The sequence below is a fragment of the Pristiophorus japonicus genome, chromosome 9 (assembly GCF_044704955.1).
Source record: "Pristiophorus japonicus isolate sPriJap1 chromosome 9, sPriJap1.hap1, whole genome shotgun sequence".
Taxonomy (NCBI): Eukaryota; Metazoa; Chordata; class Chondrichthyes; family Pristiophoridae; genus Pristiophorus; species Pristiophorus japonicus.
The window spans coordinates 47934438-47958665 of NC_091985.1; the positions used below are offsets into that span (position 1 = coordinate 47934438).

The 24228-nt window shown below is 44.7% G+C and overlaps 1 protein-coding gene across 1 annotated transcript in view; it reads right to left on the reverse strand.

Annotated features, from left to right (window-relative positions):
- Window positions 1–24228, reverse strand: part of msh2 (mutS homolog 2 (E. coli)) — a 97867-nt gene that overhangs the window by 43176 nt on the left and 30463 nt on the right. Inside the window, exons 7-8 of the mRNA XM_070889325.1 lie at window positions 13175–13374; window positions 4090–4199 (exon numbers count right to left, since the gene is read on the reverse strand). Coding sequence (XP_070745426.1) covers window positions 4090–4199; window positions 13175–13374 — 310 coding nt within the window. The remainder of the gene's footprint in view (window positions 1–4089; window positions 4200–13174; window positions 13375–24228) is intronic.

Here is a 24228-nt window from a genome sequence, read left to right on the forward strand (position 1 = left end):
CGGGTCGGTGGTGGGGGAGAGCGGGTGTCGGGTCGGGGGGAGCGGATGTCGGGTGGGGCGGGGGGGGGGGAGCGGGTGTCGGGTCTGGTCGGGCAGGGAGCAGGAGCTGGCCGTTGGAGGAGCCTCATTCACGCAGCCCCAGTGAGGCCATTGGGCCAGGGGCTGCGTGCTTTGGCGCCTGGAGCTACTGCACTTGCGTGCCGACTGTAGCGTGCATGTGCAGAGGTCCCGGCCCTGTTTTCAGCGCCGGGACCTGGCTCCGCCCCCCCCCCCCCCCACAGCTCGTGCTGGCTGCGCAGAGTGCCACAGGACCTGTAAGACGGTGGAGAATACCGAGGATTTTTTTAGGCGCCGTTTTTGGCGCAAAAAACGGGCGTCCAGCTCGGAGGGGCGCCCGTTTTTTTTCTTGTGGAAACTTGGGCCCAAAGACTTGTACTATATAGCACCTTTTATAACAAAGCGCTTTACAGCCAATTAAGTACTTTTGAAGTGTAGTCACTGTCGTTATATAGGAAACACAGAAACAAACACGAAGATCACTCAGGGAAATTGATGGGATTGAAGGCCGATAAATCCCCAGGGCCTGATGGACTGCATCAGAGTACTTAAGGTGGTAGCCTTGGAAATAGCGGATGCATTGACAGTCATTTTCCAACATTCCATTGACTCTGGATCAGTTCCTATCGAGTGGAGGGTAGCCAATGTAACCCCACTTTTTAAAAAAGGAGGGAGAGAGAAAACAGGGAATTATAGACCGGTCAGCCTGACCTCAGTAGTGGGTAAAATGATGGAATCAATTATTAAGGATGTCATAGCAGCGCATTTGGAAAGAGGTGACATGATAGGTCCAAGTCAGCATGGATTTGTGAAAGGGAAATCATGCTTGACAAATCTTCTGGAATTTTTTGAGGATGTTTCCAGTAAAGTGGACAAGGGAGAACCAGTTGATGTGGTATATTTGGACTTTCAGAAGGCTTTCGACAAGGTCCCACACAAGAGGATTAATGTGCAAAGTTAAAACACATGGGATTGGGGGTAGTGTGCTGACGTGGACTGAGAACTGGTTGTCAGACAGGAAGCAAAGAGTAGGAGTAAATGGGTACTTTTCAGAATGGCAGGCAGTGACTAGTGGGTTACTGCAAGGTTCTGTGCTGGGGCCCCAGCTGTTTACATTGTACATTAATGATTTAGATGAGGGGATTAAATGTAGTATCTCCACATTTGCGGATGACACTAAGTTGGGTGGCAGTGTGAGCTGCGAGGAGGATGCTATGAAGCTGCAGAGTGACTTGGATAGGTTAGGTGAGGGGATGCATGGCAGATGAAGTATAATGTGGATAAATGTGAGGTTATCCACTTTGGTGGTTAAAAACAGAGAGACAGACTATTATCTGAATGGTGACAGATTAGGAAAAGGGGAGGTGCAAAGAGACCTGGGTGTCATGGTACATCAGTCATTGAAGGTTGGCATGCAGGTACATCAGGCGGTTAAGAAAGCAAATGGCATGTTGGCCTTCATAGCGAGGAGATTTGAGTACAGGGGCAGGGAGGTGTTGCTACAGTTGTACAGGGCCTTGGTGAGGCCACACCTGGAGTATTGTGTACAGTTTTGGTCTCCTAACTTGAGGAAGGACATTCTTGCTATTGAGGGAGTGCAGCGAAGATTCACCAGACTGATTCCTGGGATGGTGGGACTGACCTATCAAGAAAGACTGGATCAACTGGGCTTGTATTCACTGGAGTTCAGAAGAATGAGAGGGGACCTCATAGAAACGTTTAAAATTCTGACAGGTTTAGACAGGTTAGATGCAGGAAGAATGTTCCCAATGTTGGGGAAGTCCAGAACCAGGGGTCACAGTCTAAGGATAAGGGGTAAGCCATTTGGGACCGAGATTAGGAGAAACTTCTTCAGCCAGAGAGTGGTGAACCTGTGGAATTCTCTACCACAGAAAGTAGTTGAGGCCAATTCACTAAATATATTCAAAAGGGAGTTAGATGAAGTCCTTACTACTAGGGGGATCAAGGGGTATGGCGAGAAAGCAGGAAGGGGGTACTGAAGTTGCATGTTCAGCCATGAACTCATTGATAGGCGGTGCAGGCTAGAAGGACTGAATGGCCTACTCCTGCATCTATTTTCTATGTTTCTATGTTTACAAATCAGTTGACCGTTGCTTCAGTTTTCCCACATTTTTGTGGATCTAGAGTGAAGGCAGTACCAGTCATGAAGCTGATCGAGTGGTTTTACTAAAGACAAATTCTCGACCCCCCTTACGTATATTTTTCTCCAGCAATTGTTAACAGGTCCACCATCACCAATAAAACTCCCTTTTTCACCTCCACCTGAAAAGCATCTGCTCAACTCTCAAACATCAGTGTGTCATGGCCCAGAATAATGAAGGACATCTCCCTTTATTCTACAGCACCAACATTGCAAATGGAGTTGGGTTCACTCAACCTACATTCAAGTCACAGAGATAGACCCACGTCCCCCACCCCAGACTACTTGGGGCAAGTACTTTCCAGACTGACTTGCTTCCTCAAGTCAAAGTCGGTCTTTTGTTGTCAATACCACTTCTGGGAATGGCCCTCAGGAGCTGGTGTCTTGCTGGGTTAACGCAGAAGCAGATCCTAGTCAGAAATTAATGGTACAGTTAGAGCCCCTTCTGATACATTGTGGGTGGCTATTTTGCTGGCACTGGGATACAGCTGTAGATACTGGGCTGGACTTTCAGTGAAAACGGTAATTTTACACCAAAATTACAGTTTTCAGGCATAACTTTCGGCCTTTACGTCTGCACATCGGTAAAGTCGGCGTTGCATGAGAGTTCGCGGTGCAAACCGCGAGTTTCGGCAACTTTAGTCCGGAGTCGGTAGTGCTACGAGAGGTGCCTTGGGAGGGAGGAAAAACAAAAGAAAATTGTAAAAACATTCACAAAACATTCAAAAAACCCTTACCTACTAAATTGCTGAAAAATAATTAATAAAATAAAAACTTTAACTTATCTTTTTGCAGATCTTCATACTTAACACTGCTGGCAGGGCTGCATCGACAGGTTTCATAGAATCATAGAAGTTTACAGCACGGAAGGAAGCCATTCCAGCCCATCGTATCCATCAAGTGGATATCCAGCCTAATCCCACTTTGCAGCTCTAGCTCCATTAGCTTGCAGGTTACAGCACTTCAGGTGCACATCCAAAACTTAAAAAAATGTGGTGAGGGTTTCTGCCTCTACCAACCTTTCACGCAGTGAGTTCCAGACCCCCACAACCCACTGCGTGAAGACATTTCCCCTCAAATCACCTCTAAACCTTCTACCAATTACTTTAAATTGATGCCCCCTGGTTGTTGACCCCTCTGCTAAGAGAAATAGGCCCTTTCTATCCACTATATCTAGGCCCCTCATAATTTTACACAGGAGGTCTCCCCTCAGCCTCCTCTGTTCCAATGAAAACAAACTCTGTCGGTATTCTGGGCGTGGCGCATGGGTCAAGAGCACCAAAAGTGTGAAGCAAATGCAATCTGCGTTGTTGCACGTCAGCACACTTTTCCCCGGCGGTACGTGGATGCGCCACCGCGAAGATGTCACCGAGGATCCCGCTGATCGGGTTTCGCCGCGGAGGGTCAAATCGCGGCGAAAACCCGGTCGCAAAGTCAGCAAAAATCCAGCCTACTATATCCAAAGCACAAATCTGAAGAAGAGGGATTTCTAAAATTCATGTTTTATCAGATATATTACAAAGTTAAAAATGACAGTCTTTCCCAATAATTGAGATAATTTTATAATTTATTATAATTATGAGGAATTCAAACAGTCTCTCCAAATTTCATTCTTTATGACTTTTCAAGAAATTAATTAGGTTGCCGAACAGCACTTTCTAAAAAGGTTGCAAAATGAACCCCATTCCTTTTTCACTGCCAGCAGTGGCTGGATTCCTAAATTAATTCGACCTGTTGAAAGGCGCTGTACAATATATAAACTTTTATTTTTTTCTTTAACCCACACAGACTCTCTCTCTCTCTCGTCTTCCCACAAACTTGATTCATCTTTAAGAGCCTAGCATATTAACACTCTGAATTTAGCCACATACCTGATTCAGGTCTAATGTTGTCTCAATCAATTCCTGAAACTTGGCAAAATCGGAGATGAGATCCGTCAATGGGGAGATAAACACAGCTTTCAATAACATCTGGTGTACTCCTGTGAAAATAATTAGTGTCGATCACATTTGACAAGCTGTGGCCTACAGCAAAAGGAGAGATTTATTCCAGTATACATTGTTATTTAATGAATAGCATTCCAACTCACAAATATCAACATTCCACTGAGCATACAACAAAATGGCTCATAATTTGGTGCCAAAATAACAGTGAGTCTAATGGCGTTCTCCGTTATACACAAGAATAGACATAAGAAATAGGAGCAGGAGTAGGCAATTTGGCCCCTCGAGCCTGCTCCGTCATTCAATATCATGGCTAATCTGATCTTGACCTCAACTCCAATTCCCTGCTCACTCCCCATAACCTTTCACTCCCTTATTGTCCAATAATCTGTCTATCTCCACCTTAAATATATTCAATGACCCAGCTCCCTGGGGCAGAGAATTCCAAAGATTCACAACCCACAAAGAAATTCCTCCTCATCTCCATTTTATATTTAAATAGACGACCTCTTATTCTGAAACTCTGCCCCCTAGTTCTAGATTTGCCCACGAGAGGAAACATCCTCTCTGGATCTATCCTCAGAATCTTATACATTTCAATAAGCTCACCTCTCATTTTTCTAAACTCTGATGAGTATAGGCCCAACCTTTCTTCATAAGACAAGCCCTTCATCTCAGGAATCAACCTCGTGAACCTTTTCTGAACTGCCTCCAATGCAAGTATATCCTTCCTTAAATGAGACCACCAAAACTGCACGCAGTACTCCAGGTGTGGTCTCAACATCGCCCTATACAGTTGTAGTAGGACTTGGTTACTTTTATACTCCATCCCCCTTGCAATAAAGGCCAACATTCCATTTGCCTTCCTAACTACTTGCTGTACCTGCATGCTAACTTTTTGTGTTTTATGTACAAAGACCCCCAGATCCCTGTACTGCAGCATTTTGTAATCTTTCCCCATTTAAATAATAGAAACATAGAAACATAGAAAATAGGTGCAGGAGTAGGCCATTCGGCCCTTCGAGCCTACACCGCCATTCAATAAGATCATGGCTGATCATTCCTTCAGTACCCCTTTCCTGCTTTCTCTCCATACCCCTTGATCCCCTAAACCATAAGGGCTATATCTAACTCCCTCTTGAATATATCCAGTGAACTGGCATCAACAACTCTCTGCAGCAGGGAATGCCACAGGTTAACAACTCTGAGTTGAAGAAGTTTCTCCTCATCTCAGTCCTAAATGGCCTACCCCTTATCCTAAGACTATGTCCCCTGGTTCTAGACTTCCCCAACATCGGGAACATTCTTCCCGCATCTAACCTGTCTAGTCCCATCAGAATCTTATATGTTTCTATGAGATCCCCTCTCATCCTTCTAAACTCCAGTGAATAAAGGATCCAGTCTCTCCTCATATGACATAGAAAATAGATGCAGGAGCAGGCCATTCAGCCCTTCTAGCCTGCACCGCCATTAAATGAGTTCATGGCTGAACATGCAACTTCAGTACCCCCTTCCTGCTTTCTCGCCATACCCCTTGATCCCCCGAGTAGTAAGGACTTCATCTAACTCCCTTTTGAATATATTTAGTGAATTAGCCTCAACTACTTTCTGTGGTAGAGAATTCCACAGGTTCACCACTCTCTGGGTGAAGAAGTTTCTCCTCATCTCGGTCCCAAATGGCTTACCCCTTATCCTTAGACTGTGACCCCTGGTTCTGGACTTCCCCAACATTGGGAACATTCTTCCTGCATCTAACCTGTCTAAACCAGTCAGAATTTTAAACGTTTCTATGAGGTCCCCTCTCATTCTTCTGAACTCCAGTGAATACAAGCCCAGTTGATCCAGTCTTTCTTGATAGGTCAGTCCCACCATCCCGGGAATCAGTCTGGTGAATCTTCGCTGCACTCCCTCAATAGCAAGAATGTCCTTCCTCAAGTTAGGAGACCAAAACTGTACACAATACTCCAGGTGTGGCCTCACCAAGGCCCTGTACAACTGTAGCAACACCTCCCTGCCCCTGTACTCAAATCTCCTCGCTATGAAGGCCAACATGCCATTTGCTTTCTTAACCGCCTGATGTACCTGCATGCCAACCTTCAATGACTGATGTACCATGACACCCAGGTCTCTTTGCACCTCCCCTTTTCCTAATCTGTCACCATTCAGATAATAGTCTGTCTCTCTGTTTTTAACCACCAAAGTGGATAACCTCACATTTATCCACATTATACTTCATCTGCCATGCATTTGCTCACTCACCTAACCTATCCAAGTCGCTCTGTAGCCTCATAGCATCCTCCTCGCAGCTCACACTGTCACCCAACTTAGTGTCATCCGCAAATTTGGAGATACTACATTTAATCCCCTCGTCTAAATCATTAATGTACAATGTAAACAGCTGGGGCCCCAGCACAGAACCTTGCGGTACCCCACTAGTCACTGCCTGCCATTCTGAAAAGTACCCATTTACTCCTACTCTTTGCTTCCTGTCTGACAACCAGTTCTCAATCCATGTCAGCACACTACCCCCAATCCCATGTGCTTTAACTTTGCACATTAATCTCTTGTGTGGGACCTTGTCGAAAGCCTTCTGAAAGTCCAAATATACCAAATCAACTGGTTCTCCTTTGTCCACTTTACTGGAAACATCCTCAAAAAATTCCAGAAGATTTGTCAAGCATGATTTCCCTTTCACAAATCCATGCTGACTTGGACCTATCATGTCACCATTTTCCAAATGCGCTGCTATGACATCCTTAATAATTGATTCCATCATTTTACCCACTACTGAGGTCAGGCTGACCGGTCTATAATTCCCTGTTTTCTCGCCCTCCTTTTTTTAAAAAGTGGGGTTACATTGGCTACCCTCCACTCGATAGGAACTGATCCAGAGTCAATGGAATGTTGGAAAATGACTCAATGCATCCGCTATTTCCAAGGCCACCTCCTTAAGTACTCTGGGATGCAGTCCATCAGGCCCTGGGGATTTATCGGCCTTCAATCCCATCAATTTTCCCAACACAATTTCCCGACTAATAAAGATTTCCCTCAGTCCCTCCTCCTTACTAGACCCTCTGACCCCTTTTATATCCGGAAGGTTGTTTGTGTCCTCCTTAGTGAATACTGAACCAAAGTACTTGTTCAATTGGTCTGCCATTTCTTTGTTCCCCGTTATGACTTCCCTTGATTCTGACTGCAGGGGACCTACGTTTGTCTTTACTAACCTTTTTCTCTTTACATACCTATAGAAACTTTTGCAATCCGCCTTAATGTTCCCTGCAAGCTTCTTCTCATACTCCATTTTTCCTGCCCTAATCAAACCCTTTGTCCTCCTCTGCTGAGTTCTAAATTTCTCCCAGTCCCCGGGTTCACTGCTATTTCTGGCCAATTTGTATGCCACTTCCTTGGCTTTAATACTATCCCTGATTTCCCTAGATAGCCACGGTTGAGCCACCTTCCCTTTTTCATTTTTACGCCAGACAGGAATGTACAATTGTTGTAATTCATCCATGCGGTCTCTAAATGTCTGCCATTGCCCATCCACAGTCAACCCCTTAAGTATCATTCGCCAATCTATCCTAGCCAATTCACGCCTCATACCTTCAAAGTTACCCTTCTTTAAGTTCTGGACCATGGTCTCTGAATTAACTGTTTCATTCTCCATCCTAATGCAGAATTCCACAATATTATGGTCACTCTTCCCTAAAGGGCCTCGCACAATGAGATTGCTAATTAATCCTCTCTCATTACACAACACCCAGTCTAAGATGGCCTCCCCCCTAGTTGGTTCCTCGACATATTGGTCTAAAAAACCATCCCTTATGCACTCCAGGAAATCCTCCTCCACCGTATTGCTTCCAGTTTGGCTAACCCAATCTATGTGCATATTAAAGTCACCCATGATAACTGCTGCACCTTTATTGCATACACCCCTAATTTCCTGTTTGATGCCCTCCCCAACATCACTACTACTGTTTGGAGGTCTGTACACAACTCCCACTAACGTTTTTTGCCCTTTGGTGTTCTGCAGCGCTACCCATATAGATTCCACATCATCCAAGCTAATGTCTTTCCTAACTATTGCATTAATCTCCTCTTTAACCAGCAATGCTACCCCACCTCCTTTTCCTTTTATTCTATCCTTCCTGAATGTTGAATACCCAGCCTTGATCATCCTGGAGCCACGTCTCCGTAATCCCAATCACATCATATTTGTTAACATCTATTTGCACAGTTAATTCATCCACCTTATTGCGGATACTCCTTACATTAAGACACAAAGCCTTCAGGCTTGTTTTTTTAACACCCTTTGTCCTTTTGGAATTTTGCTGTACAGTGGCCCTTTTTATTCTTTGCCTTGGGTTTCTCCGCCCTCCACTTTTCCTCATCTCCTTTCTGTCTTTTGCTTTTGCCTCCTTTTTGTCTCCCTCTGTCTCCAAGGACAATGATTTGCGTTTTTATTTTTTCTACCAAAGTGGATAATCTCACATTTTCCCACACTATACTCCATCTGCCAAATTTTTGCCCACTCACTTAGCCTATCTATAATCCCTTTGCAGATTCCTTGCGTCCTCCTCACAACTTGCTTTCCCACCCACCTTTGTATCAGCAAATTTGGCTACATTACACTCGGTCCCTTCATCCAAGTCATTAATATAGATTGTAAATAGTTGAGGCCCCAACACATAGAAAGCAATCCTGCCCTGTCTGGCCCACAAGGAGTGCTGTAACAGGCACTTAACTTCTTGTGCTGCCAGCTCACACCTCCCTTTTACTGCCAGGTTTCTCAAACCCTGGGAAACCCACGCAGCAACTGTTACTCTCCACGTAAATATCAAGGCCATTGTCTGTGAAGCCCTTTTGGGATGTCCTGAAAAGTGCCCTATAAATGCAAGTTCTTTCTCCTTCACCTTTATGAATCATCAGCAAATCAAAATGGGCACCATACCAGCATTCCCCATCAGCAATATGCTAGCAGCCACAAGAGTGGTAGGATGTCCAAACTGGTGGACACTGGATGGTTAAGTGGATTGTACATGGCACTTTTTCTTTTGATTGTTGGCTGTAACTGTCCCAAGTAAAATAGGTTTTCACAGTCTCAACACTGTTCCTCATTTACATGAGCTCACAGCATAAAAATGCCCCTATTGAAAAACTCACTAAGTCAGGGCACAGGATTATGGCATGGGAGATGGTATAGTAGGGGTTTGGCAGAGCAAAGGAAGTTTTTCTATACATCTAAACATCCTGAGCTACTAGTTTATAATTACAGTAAACGCATGTTTATCCGGATCGCTCAGGGATTCAGCAATTCCGGGTAAACTAATTTTCCATTAGGGCGGGTTTACATTTTAAATCTGATATTTGATGATAATAATTTGAAGATTTAATTTGTGTTATCTGAACGTGAACGTAATAAAATACATGAAAATTGATTCATAACGTCTCGAAATTAAAAATTATTTTTTTGTTAAAACTGAGCTTGATTTTTAAAATAGCAATCTTATATCTGCTTGTTTAAATGAATTCATTTTCTTCTTAATTAAAATGTTGTGGATGATATGAGTTTGCAGAACCTTGAGAAGTAAAATAAGAATTCTCCTCAAAAAAACCAACAACATATTTCATTGCTTCTTCAGCACGTGTCCAAGTCTTTTTTTCTTTTTCTTCAATTTAATTGTCTGAAGCGCTCATCTGTGTCAGATTTGTCTTTATTGGAGACTATGCCAATGAGTTCCTCATCAGTATGAGTTTGTGCTACATCTGTCAACATCTATCCACTCAGCAATGTTACCTTCTGCTAGGGATTTAAGTGCGTTTGTTTCGTGTGCACTGCTGACAATCCCCACGATTTCTGTGACAGCCTGTTTATTAGCCCGTACATTGAAACCTTTTAATTCTTCATCAGAAACACGGTCTTCGAATATGACATTGGGCTACAACTTGCGCCAACACCTCGTCAAATGTAACATTTTTTTACTTCTCTCCACGCCAGAGAGCATGCATAGATGGCATCTTTATTATTGTATGCTCTCTGGAAATCAAAGATTGATTGATCGCTATTAATCAAATTGCGCATGAAGTCATTCCTATAGTGGCACTTGAAGTTTTGTATGACATCCTGATCCATAGGTTGAATGAGCGAGGTCACATTGGGGGGCAGATAGCATGCGAAGATGGTGCCACAACTGGACACTAACTTTGACTCATGCAGGTGCGATCTGCAATTGTCCAGAAGCAGCACAAACTTTCCACTAGGTTTGCCTATTTTCTTCATGTTTTCTCAAACTCGGGGACGAATTCTGTGGTAAACCATTCCATGACTATATCCTTGTCCATCCACACACTTTTCTGAGCCTTATAGCGAACTGGTAAATGAGCAATTCCTTTTAAAGCATGTGGTTTCCTTGATTTGCCAATCACTAAAAGTGGAAGTCTATGTTCTCCAGAGGCATTGGCACATTCAAGATTGTTACCCTCTCCATTTTAAAGCCTGCAGCTTCTCTCTCCCTTGCTGCAGCCAACGTAGCAGTTGGCAAACACCTCCATACAAGCCAGTCTCATCGGCGTTGTATATTTGATCTGCGGTCAATTTCATTTCCTGCACCATTTCAGCAAATGTTCTTTAATAATTCTGTGCGGTCTGATTGTCTGCTGATCTTTCCTCGGCCGACACATCTAGCTGGCGAATGCCATGGCGCTGCTTAAAACGTGTGAGCCATCCCTCTGAGAAAATTCACTCTTCTGCTAGATTCAGTTTCATCTTGAAGTCCTTGGCCTTTGCTGTAATCATTGGCCCTGAAATTGGCACACCTTCAGACCGTTTCAAAGAAAACCATTCATAAAGCACCTGGTCTAGTTTGTCAAGCTTCGGCTTTCGCAAATTCTTGCGGGCCATTACCTTCACGGGACATTCAGAAGCATCGGTTAATCTTTCTAAATCTTTCTTTTGCTCCTTCATATCACAAATTGTTGATGATCCAACTTCATATTCGTCTATCAAGGTGCACACACTTCTGCCAGCTTCAGACTTCTTTCTAATTTCTAATTTCTGCTGAATGTTCAATACTTTGTTTCCTTTTAGTACCACAAGACATTTTGGCCCAAGATTCCACACGTGGCGAAAAAGGCGCCCCTCACAGCTGGGCGCCTGTTTTTCGTGCCGAAAACGGCGCCCGAAAAGAAAACGCGGTATTCTCGAGCTCCTTGCAGCTCGATGTCTCTTGGCGCGGCGCACAGGGAGCGGAGCCTACCACTCACGCCGATTTTGTAAGTAGGAGGGGGCGGGTACAATTTAAATGAGTTTTTTGCTGCCGGCAACCCTGCGCGTGCGCGAAACATTGGCACTCGGTCATTTTTAAAAGTGCTGCAGAAAAAGTGAAAATTTGTTTATTGAACCCTTGCAAAGGCTTGTATTTTAATTTTCTTGATATTTCTGTGTGTGAGGGAGTGCTTTTAGAAGCACTGCTGAATAAATCACCTGCTGAATTAATGTTGGCTCTTTAACCAGTGTTACTGCAGCAACTGTGCATTTTAATTCAGCCTTTACAACTCGTTACCGTTTCAATCTCCACCACTCATTCTGTAATTAAAGATAGACTGTGATAAACGGGACACATGCACTTGTTTCAGACTATTCAAATTCTTTGTAGCTGTTCAATTTTTAACATTTTTTAATAAAACCACATTGCCCTTCCATGATCAGCACTGAGGCTGCTTGCTGCTTCTTGCCCCTGCCGTCGGGACCGACGCCACACCGCTGCCTGAAAGGCCTGCCTGAAGCACTTTCACACAGGTAGGAACATGGTTTATTTAATCTTTTCTTTGCTTATAAATTTTTATTCAGGTTGGATTTATTTGTATAATATTTGTAGAAGTATAACTAAGGATTGATTGTAGAATTTAATGACTTCCCTCCCCCCCCCCCCCCCCTCGTTCCCGACGCCTAATTTGTAACCTGCGCCTGATTTTTTAATGTGTAGACAAGGTTTTTTCAAGCGTACAAAAATCTTCACTTGCTCCATTCTAAGTTAGTTTGGAGTACGTTTTCACTGTGGAAACTTTCAAATCAGACGTCAGTGGCCGGACACGGCCCCTGTTGAAAAAAAAATTCTGTTCAAAAGTGAAACTGTTCTACCTGACTAAAACTGCAGAAAACTTAAATGTGGAGAATTCCGATTTCTAAGATACTCCGTTTTCCACCAGTTGCTCCTAAAAATCAGGAGCAAATCATGTGGAAACTTGGGGCCTTTAAATTGTACACCCGACTGCTTGAACTGCTTTCAACACGTGTGACAGTTGAAAAGTGAGAAAGTCCACGCCTGTGTCAATTTATGTGTAACTGATAGTTGAAGTGAGCGAGGTATTCACGTGTGTGACAGTTATTTTAAATTCCATTATAGCGGGTTTTCCGTTAGATCCGTATCCGGATAAATGAGAGTTGCTTGTATAAAGTCGAATTCTATTTTTATATATATGATTCTGCAATTTTTATTCTGCTTTTTGGGCATGTTGATCACACAATTATTCTGCAAGTTTTTCTGTGAAATTAGTAGCATTGCTATTAATAAACAAAGCTGGCATCGCTAATCTGTGACCGAATAAATCAAACTGCAATTTTGTGGGATTTCAGGATTTTGCTAGTGTTTTGGGGATCATACTCCTGAATCTGGCCTGCTTACTGTTTAAAAAAAAATGAAAACCAGTAGCCTTGGCTATACGTGAAATGGAAGTGCTTGAACAAAAATTCACAAAAAAATTGGATACACAAAATAGCAATGATAGGCTTTTTTCACAGTGAAAAAAAGCCTAAGTCTGTGAGATGGGGCCAGTAAACAAGGGCAGCCAAATGGGGCTTAGTTATTTACAGGATTTGAAATTAAGAGTCCAGTTTATCCTCAATTTTGCTGCAGATCATTAAAATGAAAACTCATTGGTTCCCAAAACTGCATGATGCAGCACGTAACATATTTATATATGTTGAACAAGACAATTTCTGTATGTTATTTCTTACCTTCATATCTATCCAACGCCTGTACCACATTGGGGAGATGATTGACAGCCTGGTAAATCCGGTAGCAGTCCTGTAGGAGTGCGGCCTGACGCTGGAACTTCTTCGACAAGCGGTTGAGGTCAGGAAATCGCCGAAGCAGATCCTCTTGTAAATTCTGCCGAAGCTCCGTGTCCTCCACAAAAGCCTCCACCAGGTTCAGCCTGTTCCAGGCAATGAGGAGAACTCATTACACATTTGTTTTAAACTACTTAACACGGTCGGTTCAGTCAGAAACTCATAATGGAGGAAAACAGCCCATGAAGATAACACCTTCACCCATATGAAGCTGTGCTACAGCACACTGAATGTGTCAACAGAGAGAGTTGACATACAGCCTCACTGTCCCACTCTGTCCAATTCTCTATTTTATCTGCATTTCTGTGGAAAGGAATCAAACAAAGGCCGGGTACCAGGTCTTGGGGAGGGGGCTTGGGAGATAAAGGCTTTCTTGACTGGTATCATTGAGCTTCTAGTGTCAAATTGGCAGGGGCCCAGACACCACCTCATTTGCTAGGCCAGGGCTCAAAGCCAATCATTGGTGAGGGTTGAGGAGAAAGTCAGGGCAGGGGATAAAACTGAGGTAAGCAACAGCCCCCTCTACCCTCCTTGCTTTGGAGATTGCCAAGCAAAACAGAAACCTCAGCACCTACAATAAGAATTCCTGTTCACAAGATGGAACTTGCATTTGTCAAGCTCTTTTCACCACCTCAGGATACCTCAAAGCATTCACAGCCCATTATGTACTTTTGCAGCCACTATTACAACGTATGAGACACATGGAACAAGCCCTGTACAAACCAAGTTGGCCTCAGAAATATATCTGATCAATGCTGAGCTACTCTACTTCAACCACCAGGCAGCCAGAACATTAGAACTTGCACAGTGCCCCTGGATGAGAGGAGACAGAGAGCCAGGATTCTCACTCCTGATCATTTTCCAGTGCACCCCCCCCCACCCACCCCCAAAGCGCACATTGGGTGCGATCAGAATCAAGTCTAGTTGTGGTGCCAACGGTCACATAGCCTTCTGCATTGCGAAGTGCCAGTGAGCCACTCCTTCTCCAACACTGCTTTCCACCAAATAATGGGAAACTCATTTGAGTGGAAGCATTCTAGATTAATTGGGATAATATATTAACATTAAAAAATATGTAATAACCATAACTTGAAGATTACAAAAAATCCTACTTCTCTTAACATTTTAACATGTTGCATTCTCGGCTTTGAATCTTTCTATTTTCTGCAGCAGTAATTATTTTTTTTAACCTTACAACTGGCAAATAAATCAGTCTTGGGTATTACACTGCCACCCTGTGGCCATAATATAGTAGAGACAAAAACCATGAAGATGCCACACAAAAATTATCCTTTTTTCCTTCCCCCCCCCCCCCCCCTCCCCCTCCCCCCATTAAAAAGGTACTTGCGAAATGGCAGAACAGAAAATGGAAGATAACTGGAGAGAAAGGAAAATTTACATTTTGAAATTAATCCCTTACAGGTCATATTCAGGATAGTTCCTGGAGCAGAATTTTATACCAATCAATCGCTTTGCTCTACGCGACCGGTTTCCTTCAATGAGCAGTCCCTTTAAATTTCTGCGCATGCACGGTATTTCCAATGTAAAAGCTCGACCGATCTGTGCAGGACCTTGCAGATTATTGCACAGCTTAGAGGGAACATTGATCTCAACCTTTTGCTGCATGGTCTCAGAGCATAAAATTCTGAACAGTTTTATGGTGTGACCAGCAGTGGGCAGCAGGATCTTTATTTTTCAAATCTTACTACCCTCCATTTTGAAAGAATCTAGACATACACCAACAAATTGCATTTATAGAACAGCTTATAAATCCCAGTCGGCTGCTTCCCGTGTGTGATCGGGTAAAAAAGTTTAAAAAGATGCGCACTTACCTGAACCTGTTGCGCCCATGAGATCCCGGTCCTGAGGCCTCCATTGCCTGCGCATCAGATCGTGTACACGTCAGCAGAGCTGGAGTTAGTCACAAGGCTCTGGGCAGCCAATCCAGGTAAAGTATGTTCTCATTCATAATAATGGGAACGCCGTAAGTTGAAGTTCCCATTATGATGATTGAGAACCCCCCTCCCCACCCCGTCCCAAACACTAATAAAAAAATAGAAAAAATACGCCACATATTTGTTAATTTAAATTAGTTAGTTATTTATGTATTAAAAAAAATTTTGATTTTTTAAAAAATAAACTTACCGTAGTGGGGATGGTTTTGAACAAAGTGTTTAAGATTTTATTTTAATTATGTTTTTGCGTATTTTAAAACTCTTACGCCTGTAAAAGTAGGCTATGCGTCTGCTTTTATCAGGCACAAGAGTTTTCAGGACATCCGCTGGGCAAGATATGGATAAATGCCGCAATCTTGCCCATGTGAATATCCTGGCTGCAGATACGGAAGATGTGTCAAGCTCCAGCTTGACAGATCGGAAAAGCCAGTTTTCAGCGCATGCGCATTGTGCGCTGAAAACCAGCTTTTGCGATGCCTTCCCGGGTCTGTACACACACCATACGGACCCAGGGAGGCCGGGATTTCTGGGCCAAAAATTTGCCTTTACTGTAGAAAAATGTCTCAAGGTACTTTATAGAGGCACAAGGAGGAAAAATGGGTGCCACGCCAAAGAGATTGTTTCCATCAAAGTGACAAGACTGCTGCCAAATGCACACCCATTTTACTGGCTGCAACAGGTAACATTACCAAGCTATAAAAGTGAGCTTGCCACATTTATGATCACAAAGAAAAAGTTTGAGTGGAGGAAGGTTAGGCTGTGCAATGTGCAAAATGGATGGGCAGGAGCAATTCCATAGAAACATGCATTAGATGACAAAGCATGTTTTGAATGAGGTGGCTTCATTGAGTATTTAAGTCAGGATACTCCTGTTTGCATGGGGGACGGGGTTGAGGGAGGGGGTGAAGAAGGGAGAACTATATTTCACTGCGTAACTGGGAGTGGGGTGGGGTTTGCAACATGTACTATGTGCTGCAGTCTACTTACATCCTGGACCAGGACCAAGCTCGGTCAAGCCCTTGTGGTGGCTGGTGTGCAACAGCCACCACATGTTAAAAAAATCCACAGAGGCATCTTCCACCCTTCAATATGCAGTGCGGGACCTGGAATATTAGGTCCTTCATTGAAACACCTGTGAACTCATTGAACACAAAACTTTTTGGCGTGGAAGCAAGTCATCCTCGATTCGAGGGACCGCCTAAGAAGAGAAGACATACAGCTTTATATGCTAGCTGCACCTTCATCGCAACAGTTGAAACAAGGCCTGCAAACACAAGTCACCACTGGTTCTTTGTCTTATCTGAGGTAATAAGGTTGGCTTGGCTCCAGTGCAGCTTTGGAACATATTATTGAAAATCACATCCTACAACCCCCCCACCCCAGAATAAGCTACAAAGCATATTTTTACAGCAAACGGGTATCTTGCGCTATTTAACACAAGGCATAAGCTTGGTCCTTACAAGGGCCGATTCCACGAATGGGTGATCCCAGCAAGGTAATACACTCGTAGAAAGTTCGGGCCAGAAAATCACAGGCCTGCGGCCCTATTGTCTGCAATGCAAGACCTGTCGGGTTAGGCTCGAACTGGGTGACGCCAGTTTTAAATTACCATACAAAGTGTGTAATGAAGCACAAAAAGCATTTTTTTCCCACATGCATCTTCTCAGTCTGTACAATATCTGGGTGTCACAGACAAGCTTTCTGTAGTTCAAAGTACCTGAACGTGTCACCAGGCTTAAGGTGGAATAATATAATAAACTGGAGGTAAGCAAGATTCTGATCCCATCCCAAATAATCAACATTCAGCATGTCAGAGGAATATACAGAGTTGCACAACTCTATTATGTGTGTGGGAAAGTGGGTGCTGAGCCACAAGGCAGCAGCGAGCAGCTTCTTCGCCTGCAATTACCTGTATGGACAGGTATGGGTTTTAAAAAAAACATTTCCCAAGTCAAGCATCCCACAGGATACATCACAGTGGCTCCAAGTGCCCATGAAGACCCAAGAAAAGAAAAATATCTCCTTGCTATATTATTAAATGTGCAAGATAATAAAAGCAAGGAGAGAGCAGGCAAGAGAGGGGGTGGGGAAAGTGAGAGAAAGAGAAAATATCAAAATCATACTGTGTACATACAGCATCTGCTCCATCCCTTCATATGAGCTGACTCCCAGAGGGGTTATGGACAGGACCCACCATCACATGTTCTGGTCATGTTCCTTCATTCATTTTGTGGACAATGGTCCAGAAAACCACAAGGCCCATGCCTAGCCTCATAATTAAAAGGACCTTGCCCAAAACCTGCCTTCAAGTCTGACTTCTGGTAAGTGCCTCCCTCTACTGTTACAAAGTGCAGGCCTCCATACAACAAACATGTCTATGAAGCACCTGTAGGGCACATCCAAATCGCAATGAGTGTCTCTCTGCCTCCACCAGGAATGGGAGACACCAAATCCTGAGGCTCATTTTTGGAGACACACTTGGCATCGCTACCTCCCATCAATACCTCTCCCCCCACAAAGAATATCCAACGACCACCCAAAACTTGAAAGCCGTACAGCAACAAAAACATTGATAAATTGTGGATATAAACTCTTGAAGCTACAGTGAAAAATAAAGCTGCTCCAACACAGGTCTAGACGGAAGGAATCTCAAAATCGTGTCTATGAAAGGCCAGAAAAATCAACAGAATGTAGCATGAAAAAAATAGGGGATGGGGGGGGGGGGGGGAGGCAGTAGTGCCATTTTAATGTCACAGGACACGGGGAGTAATTTGGGGCCCAACATTGCCCAAACCGGTTTTTCAGCATACTGACCTGAAGCGCGCTGACTTTGCGCACTGGAAAGGGCGCCAGAAAAAAGGAGCCCCACCCTAGCCGCTCTTCGGAGTCTCCGGAGTCGTGGCGTGGAGACTGAAGGTGGGGGCGGTGCAACAGGCCTGCCTGCACCTGCGCGCATGATCCTGCGGGCTGTGAGCAGGACCCGATGCTCGCAGCCCTTATCCCCGGCCGAAGGGACGCCCGATCTCGCTGCACCCCATCCCCGGCTGAGCGGCCTCCCGCACCGGCCGGCCGAGTTCCCGGGTGAGGTAGGACTTCGGTTCTATTTTTTATTTAGTGGCTGTGCTTGAGACTTTTTGATTGGCCGGGGGGGGGGAAAGAGAGGAGAGTTTTTTTTGGGGGGGGGTGGGGAGGGAAGAGAGAAATAATGTATGGGGGGGGGGAGAAAAGAGAAAGAAAGATTGTTTTGTATATCTCTCTCTCTCTACCCCCCCACCCCCCTCATTTCTCCGGTAGGATTTACTTCATTTTTATTAGTATTTTAATCGTTTGAGCTTTTCCTTGCAATGTTTGGTGCTTGGTTGTTGAGGCCCTCTCCAGTTCCCTTCCCTCCCCTATCCCTGCCCTAATGTCTGCCGAATATGCGCTGCTTTTTCTTCACTGCCCGCAAGGTTTTTCAGAGCTGGCCACATATGCTGACCGAAGTGGATTTGGAGTAAGTGTTTGCTGGCCAAGGTGGCATAAATGGCCAAAACTGTTGTGTGTCTGGGAACGCCCCCTTTTGAAAAAAAAAATTGACCTAAAAAAGGTCGTACCTAACTGACTTACTCTGGAGCAAATTTTGGGGAGAAAATGGCATTTTTTTAAACTTACACCAGAAAAAACTTACTCCAAAAAAATTGATGCAAGTCATGGCCAATGTTGGGCCCTTGGAGAGGGGCCTACCCTAAATGGTTGCTTCCAGCAATTCTAAAACACAAGTAGAATACACTTCTCAATTGAGCACGCCCAAATTGGCAATGCAACCACACGACCAGTTTGACAAGTGTATTGCGTGACTAGCTGCCGAAACAGCAGCTCTGAAGGGCACAGGGGTTTAAAAGCAGTTACTGTTTAACCACAGGACCGGCAATGCATGAAGAAAGCTTCCACGCCTAAAGCTCTCATCTCCCAATGCCACAGAAGTATAATCCAGGTCTGGTGACTCTGCTCTAGATTCTCCCTAAAGTTAAGAAGACTTTTGGGCCTTCCTGCATAAAAGTGGAGGCATTCAATTTCTGGTCAGCACAAAGTCAGCTGATCTGAGCCAGAACAGCACATGGGGCTACTAAGAACATAAGAATTAGGAACTGGAGTAGGCCATTCGGCCCCTTTCACTGCCATTCAATAAGATCATGGTTGATCTACCTTAATTCCACTTTCCTGCACTATCCCCATATCCCTTGATTCCCTTAATATTCAAAAATCTATTGATCTCTGTCTTGAATATACTCAACGACTGAGCCCTCTGGGGTGGAGAATTCCAAAGATTCACCAACCTCCGAGTGAAGAAATTTCTCATCTCAGTCTTAAATGGCCGACCCCTTATTCTGAGACTGGTTCTGGACTCCCCAGCCAGGGAAAACTTTCTCCCTGCATCAACCGTGGCTATCAAGGGAAATCAGGGATAGTATTAAAGCCAAGGAAGTGGCCAGAAATAGCAGCGAACCCAGGGACTGGGAGAAATTTAGAACTCAGCAGAGGAGGACAAAGGGTTTGATTAGGGCAGGGAAAATGGAGTATGAGAAGAAGCTTGCAGGGAACATTAAGACGGATTGCAAAAGTTTCTATAGATATGTAAAGAGAAAAAGGTTAGTAAAGACAAACGTAGGTCCCCTGCAGTCAGAATCAGGGGAAGTCATAACGGGGAACAAAGAAATGGCAGACCAATTGAACAAGTACTTTGGTTCGGTATTCACTAAGGAGGACACAAACCACCTTCCGGATATAAAAGGGGTCAGAGGGTCTAGTAAGGAGAAGGAACTGAGGGAAATCCTTATTAGTCGGGAAATTGTGTTGGGGAAATTGATGGGATTGAAGGCCGATAAATCCCCAGGGCCTGATGGACTGCATCCCAGAGTACTTAAGGAGGTGGCCTTGGAAATAGCGGATGCATTGACAGTCATTTTCCAACATTCCATTGACTCTGGATCAGTTCCTATCGAGTGGAGGGTAGCCAATGTAACCTCACTTTTTAAAAAAGGAGGGAGAGAGAAAACACTGAATTATAGACCGGTCAGCCTGACCTCAGTAGTGGGTAAAATGATGGAATCAATTATTAAGGATGTCATAGCAGCACATTTGGAAAGAGGTGACATGATAGGTCCAAGTCAGCATGGATTTGTGAAAGGGAAATCATGCTTGACAAATCTTCTGGAATTTTTTGAGGATGTTTCCAGTAGAGTGGACAAGGGAGAACCAGTTGATGTGGTGTATTTGGACTTTCAGAAGGCTTGCAACAAGGTCCCACACAAGAGATTAATGTGCAAAGTTAAAGCACATGGGATTGGGGGTAGTGTGCTGACATGGATTGAGAACTGGTTGTCAGACAGGAAGCAAAGAGTAGGAGTAAATGGGTACTTTTCAGAATGGGAGGCAGTGACTAGTGGGGTACCGCAAGGTTCTGTGCTGGGGCCCCAGCTGTTTATACTGTACATTAATGATTTAGACGAGGGGATTAAATGTAGCATCTCCAAATTTGCGGATGACACTAAGTTGGGTGGCAGTGTGAGCTGCGAGGAGGATGCTATGAGGCTGCAGAGTGACTTGGATAGGTTAGGTGAGTGGACAAATGCATGGCAGATGAAGTATAATGTGGATAAATGTGAGGTTATCCACTTTGGTGGTTAAAAACAGAGACAGACTATTATCTGAATGGTGACAAATTAGGAAAAGGGGAGGTGCAATGAGACCTGGGTGTCATGGTACATCAGTCATTGAAGGTTGGCATGCAGGTACAGCAGGCGGTTAAGAAAGCAAATGGCATGTTGGCCTTCATAGCGAGGGGATTTGAGTACAGGGGCAGGGAGGTGTTGCTACAGTTGTACAGGGCCTTGGTGAGGCCACACCTGGAGTATTGTGTACAATTTTGGTCTCCTAACTTGAGGAAGGACATTCTTGCTATTGAGAGAGTGCAGCGAAGGTTCACCAGACTGATTCCCGGGATGGCGGGACTGACATATCAAGAAAGACTGGATCAACTGGGCTTGTTCACTGGAGTTCAGAAGAATGAGAGGGGATCTCATAGAAACGTTTAAAATTCTGACGGGTTTAGACAGGTTAGATGCAGGAAGAATGTTCCCAATGTTGGGGAAGTCCAGAACCAGGGGTAGAAACATAGAAAATAGGTGCAGGAGTAGGCCATTCGGCCCTTCGAGCCTGCACCGCCATTCAATGAGTTCATGGCTGAACATGCAACTTCAGTACCCCATTCCTGCTTTCTCGCCATACCCCTTGATCTCCCTAGTAGCAAGGACTTCATCTAACTCCTTTTTGAATATATTTAGTGAATTGGCCTCAACAACTTTCTGTGGTAGAGAATTCCACAGGTTCACCACTCTCTGGGTGAAGAAGTTTCTCCTCATCTCGGTCCTAAATGGCTTACCCCTTATCCTTAGACTGTGTCCCCTGGTTCTGGACTTCCCCAATCTAAGGTCACAGTCTAAGGATAAGGGGTAAGCCATTTAGGACCGAGATGAGGAGAAACTTCTTCACCCAGAGAGTGGTGAACCTGTGGAATTCTCTACCACAGAAAGTTGTTGAGGCCAATTCACTAAATATATTCAAAAAGGAGTTAGATGATGTCCTTACTACTAGGGGGATCAAGGGGTATGGCGAGAAAGCAGGAATGGGGTACTGAAGTTGCATGTTCAGCCATGAACTCATTGAATGGCGGTGCAGGCTAGAAGGGCCGAATGGCCTTCTCCTACACCTATTTTCTATGTTTCTATGTTACCCTGTCAAGCCCTGTAAGAATTTTGTACTTTTCAATTAGATCACGTCATTCTTCTAAACTCTATAAAGAACATAGACCTAGTCTACTCAATCTCTCCTCATAGGACAATCACCCCATCCCAGGAATCAGTCTGGTGAACCTTCATTGCACTCCCTCTCTCTGGCAAGTATCTCCTTCCTTGGAGTCCAAAACTGTACACAATATTCCAGGTGTACTCTCACCAAGGCCCTAAATAATTGCAGGAAGACACCTTTACACTTGTACTCAAATCCTCTTGTAATAAAGGCCAACAGACCATTCACTTTCTTAATTGCTTGCTGCACCTGTATGTTAACTTTTACTGATTAGTGTACAAGGACACCCAGGTCCCTCCGAACACTAACATTTACTAATCTCTGTTTTTCTATTTTTCCCCACCGAAGTGGGTAACTTCATATTTCTCCACATTATATTCCATTTGCCAAGTTCTTGCCCACTCACTTAGCCTGTCTATATAATTAAAATTAGCTTCAGCTCTCCTGGGCTAGTGAGGGCAAAATTCACAATAAAGGAGAGCAGTAGGTATCTATAGACCTTGTGACCTTCAGAAAAAGTGGAGGGGCAGAAAGAGAAATCTTTGTTTTTAAAAAAAATGGAATTATCCTGCTCACAATGCCCCGTATATCAATCTCAGACTGACCACCAAGGAAAGGCTGCTTATCTGTATTTGTTCACCCAATAAAGCATTTGTAGTTCTGCCTTTCCAGGGTTGTGTTTGGAAATAGTATTAGTGACATACTGGTGGTTACAGGCCTTTCACTAGCAGTGGTGATGGTAGAGGGCAGGAGCAAGTTGATGTGGGTGAATCAAGAGCATCACACAACACTTAAAGCATACATATTTGCACAACATTCATCATCATCATAGGTAGTCCCTCGAAATCGAGGAAGACTTGCTTCCACTCTGAGTTCTGAGGTGACTGAACAGTCCAATACAGGAATTACAGTCTGTCACAGGTGGGACAAACAGTCGTTAAAGGAAAGGGTGGGTGGGGAGGAGTCTGGTTTGCCGCACGCTCCTTCCGCTGCCTGCGCTTGCTTTCTGCATACTCTCGGCGACGAGGTGCTCAGCGCCCTCCTGGATGCTGTTCCTCCACTTAGGACTGTCTCTGGCCAGGGACTCCCAGGTGTCGGTGCGATTGTTGCATTTTATCAAGGAGGCTTTGAGGGTATCCTTGAAACGTTTCCTCTGCCCACCTGGGGCTCGCTTGCTGTGTAGGAGTTCCGAATAGAGTGCTTGCTTTGGGAGTCTTGTGTCAGGCATGCAAACAATGTGACCGGCTCAACAGAGCTGGTCGAATGTGGTCAGTGCTTCAATGCTGGGGATGTTGGTCTGATTGAGAACACGACGTTGGTGCGTCTGTCCTCCCAAGGGATTTGTAGGATCGAGATGACATCGTTGATGGTATTTCTCCAGCGATGTGAGGTGTCTACTCTATATGGGCCATGTCTCTCAGCCATACAGGAGGGTAGGTATCACTGCAGCCCTATAGACCATGAAGCTTGGTGGCAGTTTTGAGGACCTGGTCTTCAAACACACTTTTCCTCTGGCAGCCGAAGGTTGCACTGGAGGCGGTGCTGGATCTCGTCGTCAATGCCTGTTCTTGTTGATAGGAGGCTCCCGAGATATGGAAAGTGGTTCACCGTGTCCAGGGCCGTGCCGTGGATCTTGATGACTGGGGGGCAGTGCTGTGCGCCGAGGACAGGCTGTTAGAGGACCTTTGTCTTAGGGATGTTTAACTGAAGACCCAGGATTTGGACGCCTCAGTAAATATGTCGACTATGTCCTGGAGTTCAGCCTCTGTATGTGTGCAGGCACAGGCGTCGTCCGCGTACTGTAGCTCGACGACAGAGGTTGGGGTGGTCTTGGATCTGGTTCAACAGGTTCCCACTGGTTCTGTAGTTTAGTTCCACTCCAGCGGGGAGCTTGTTGACCGTGAGGTGGAGCATGGTGGCGAGGGTTGGGGCGATGACGCAGCCCTGTTTGACCCCAGTCCGGGCATGGATCGGGTCTGTAATGGATCCGTTGGTAAGGATCACGGCGTGCATGTCGTCGTGGAGCAGGCGGAGGATGGTGACGAACTTTTGGGGGCATCTGAAATGGAGGAGGACGCTCCATAGACCCTCGCGGTTGACAGTGTCACAGGCCTTTGTAAGGTCGAAGAAGGCTATGTA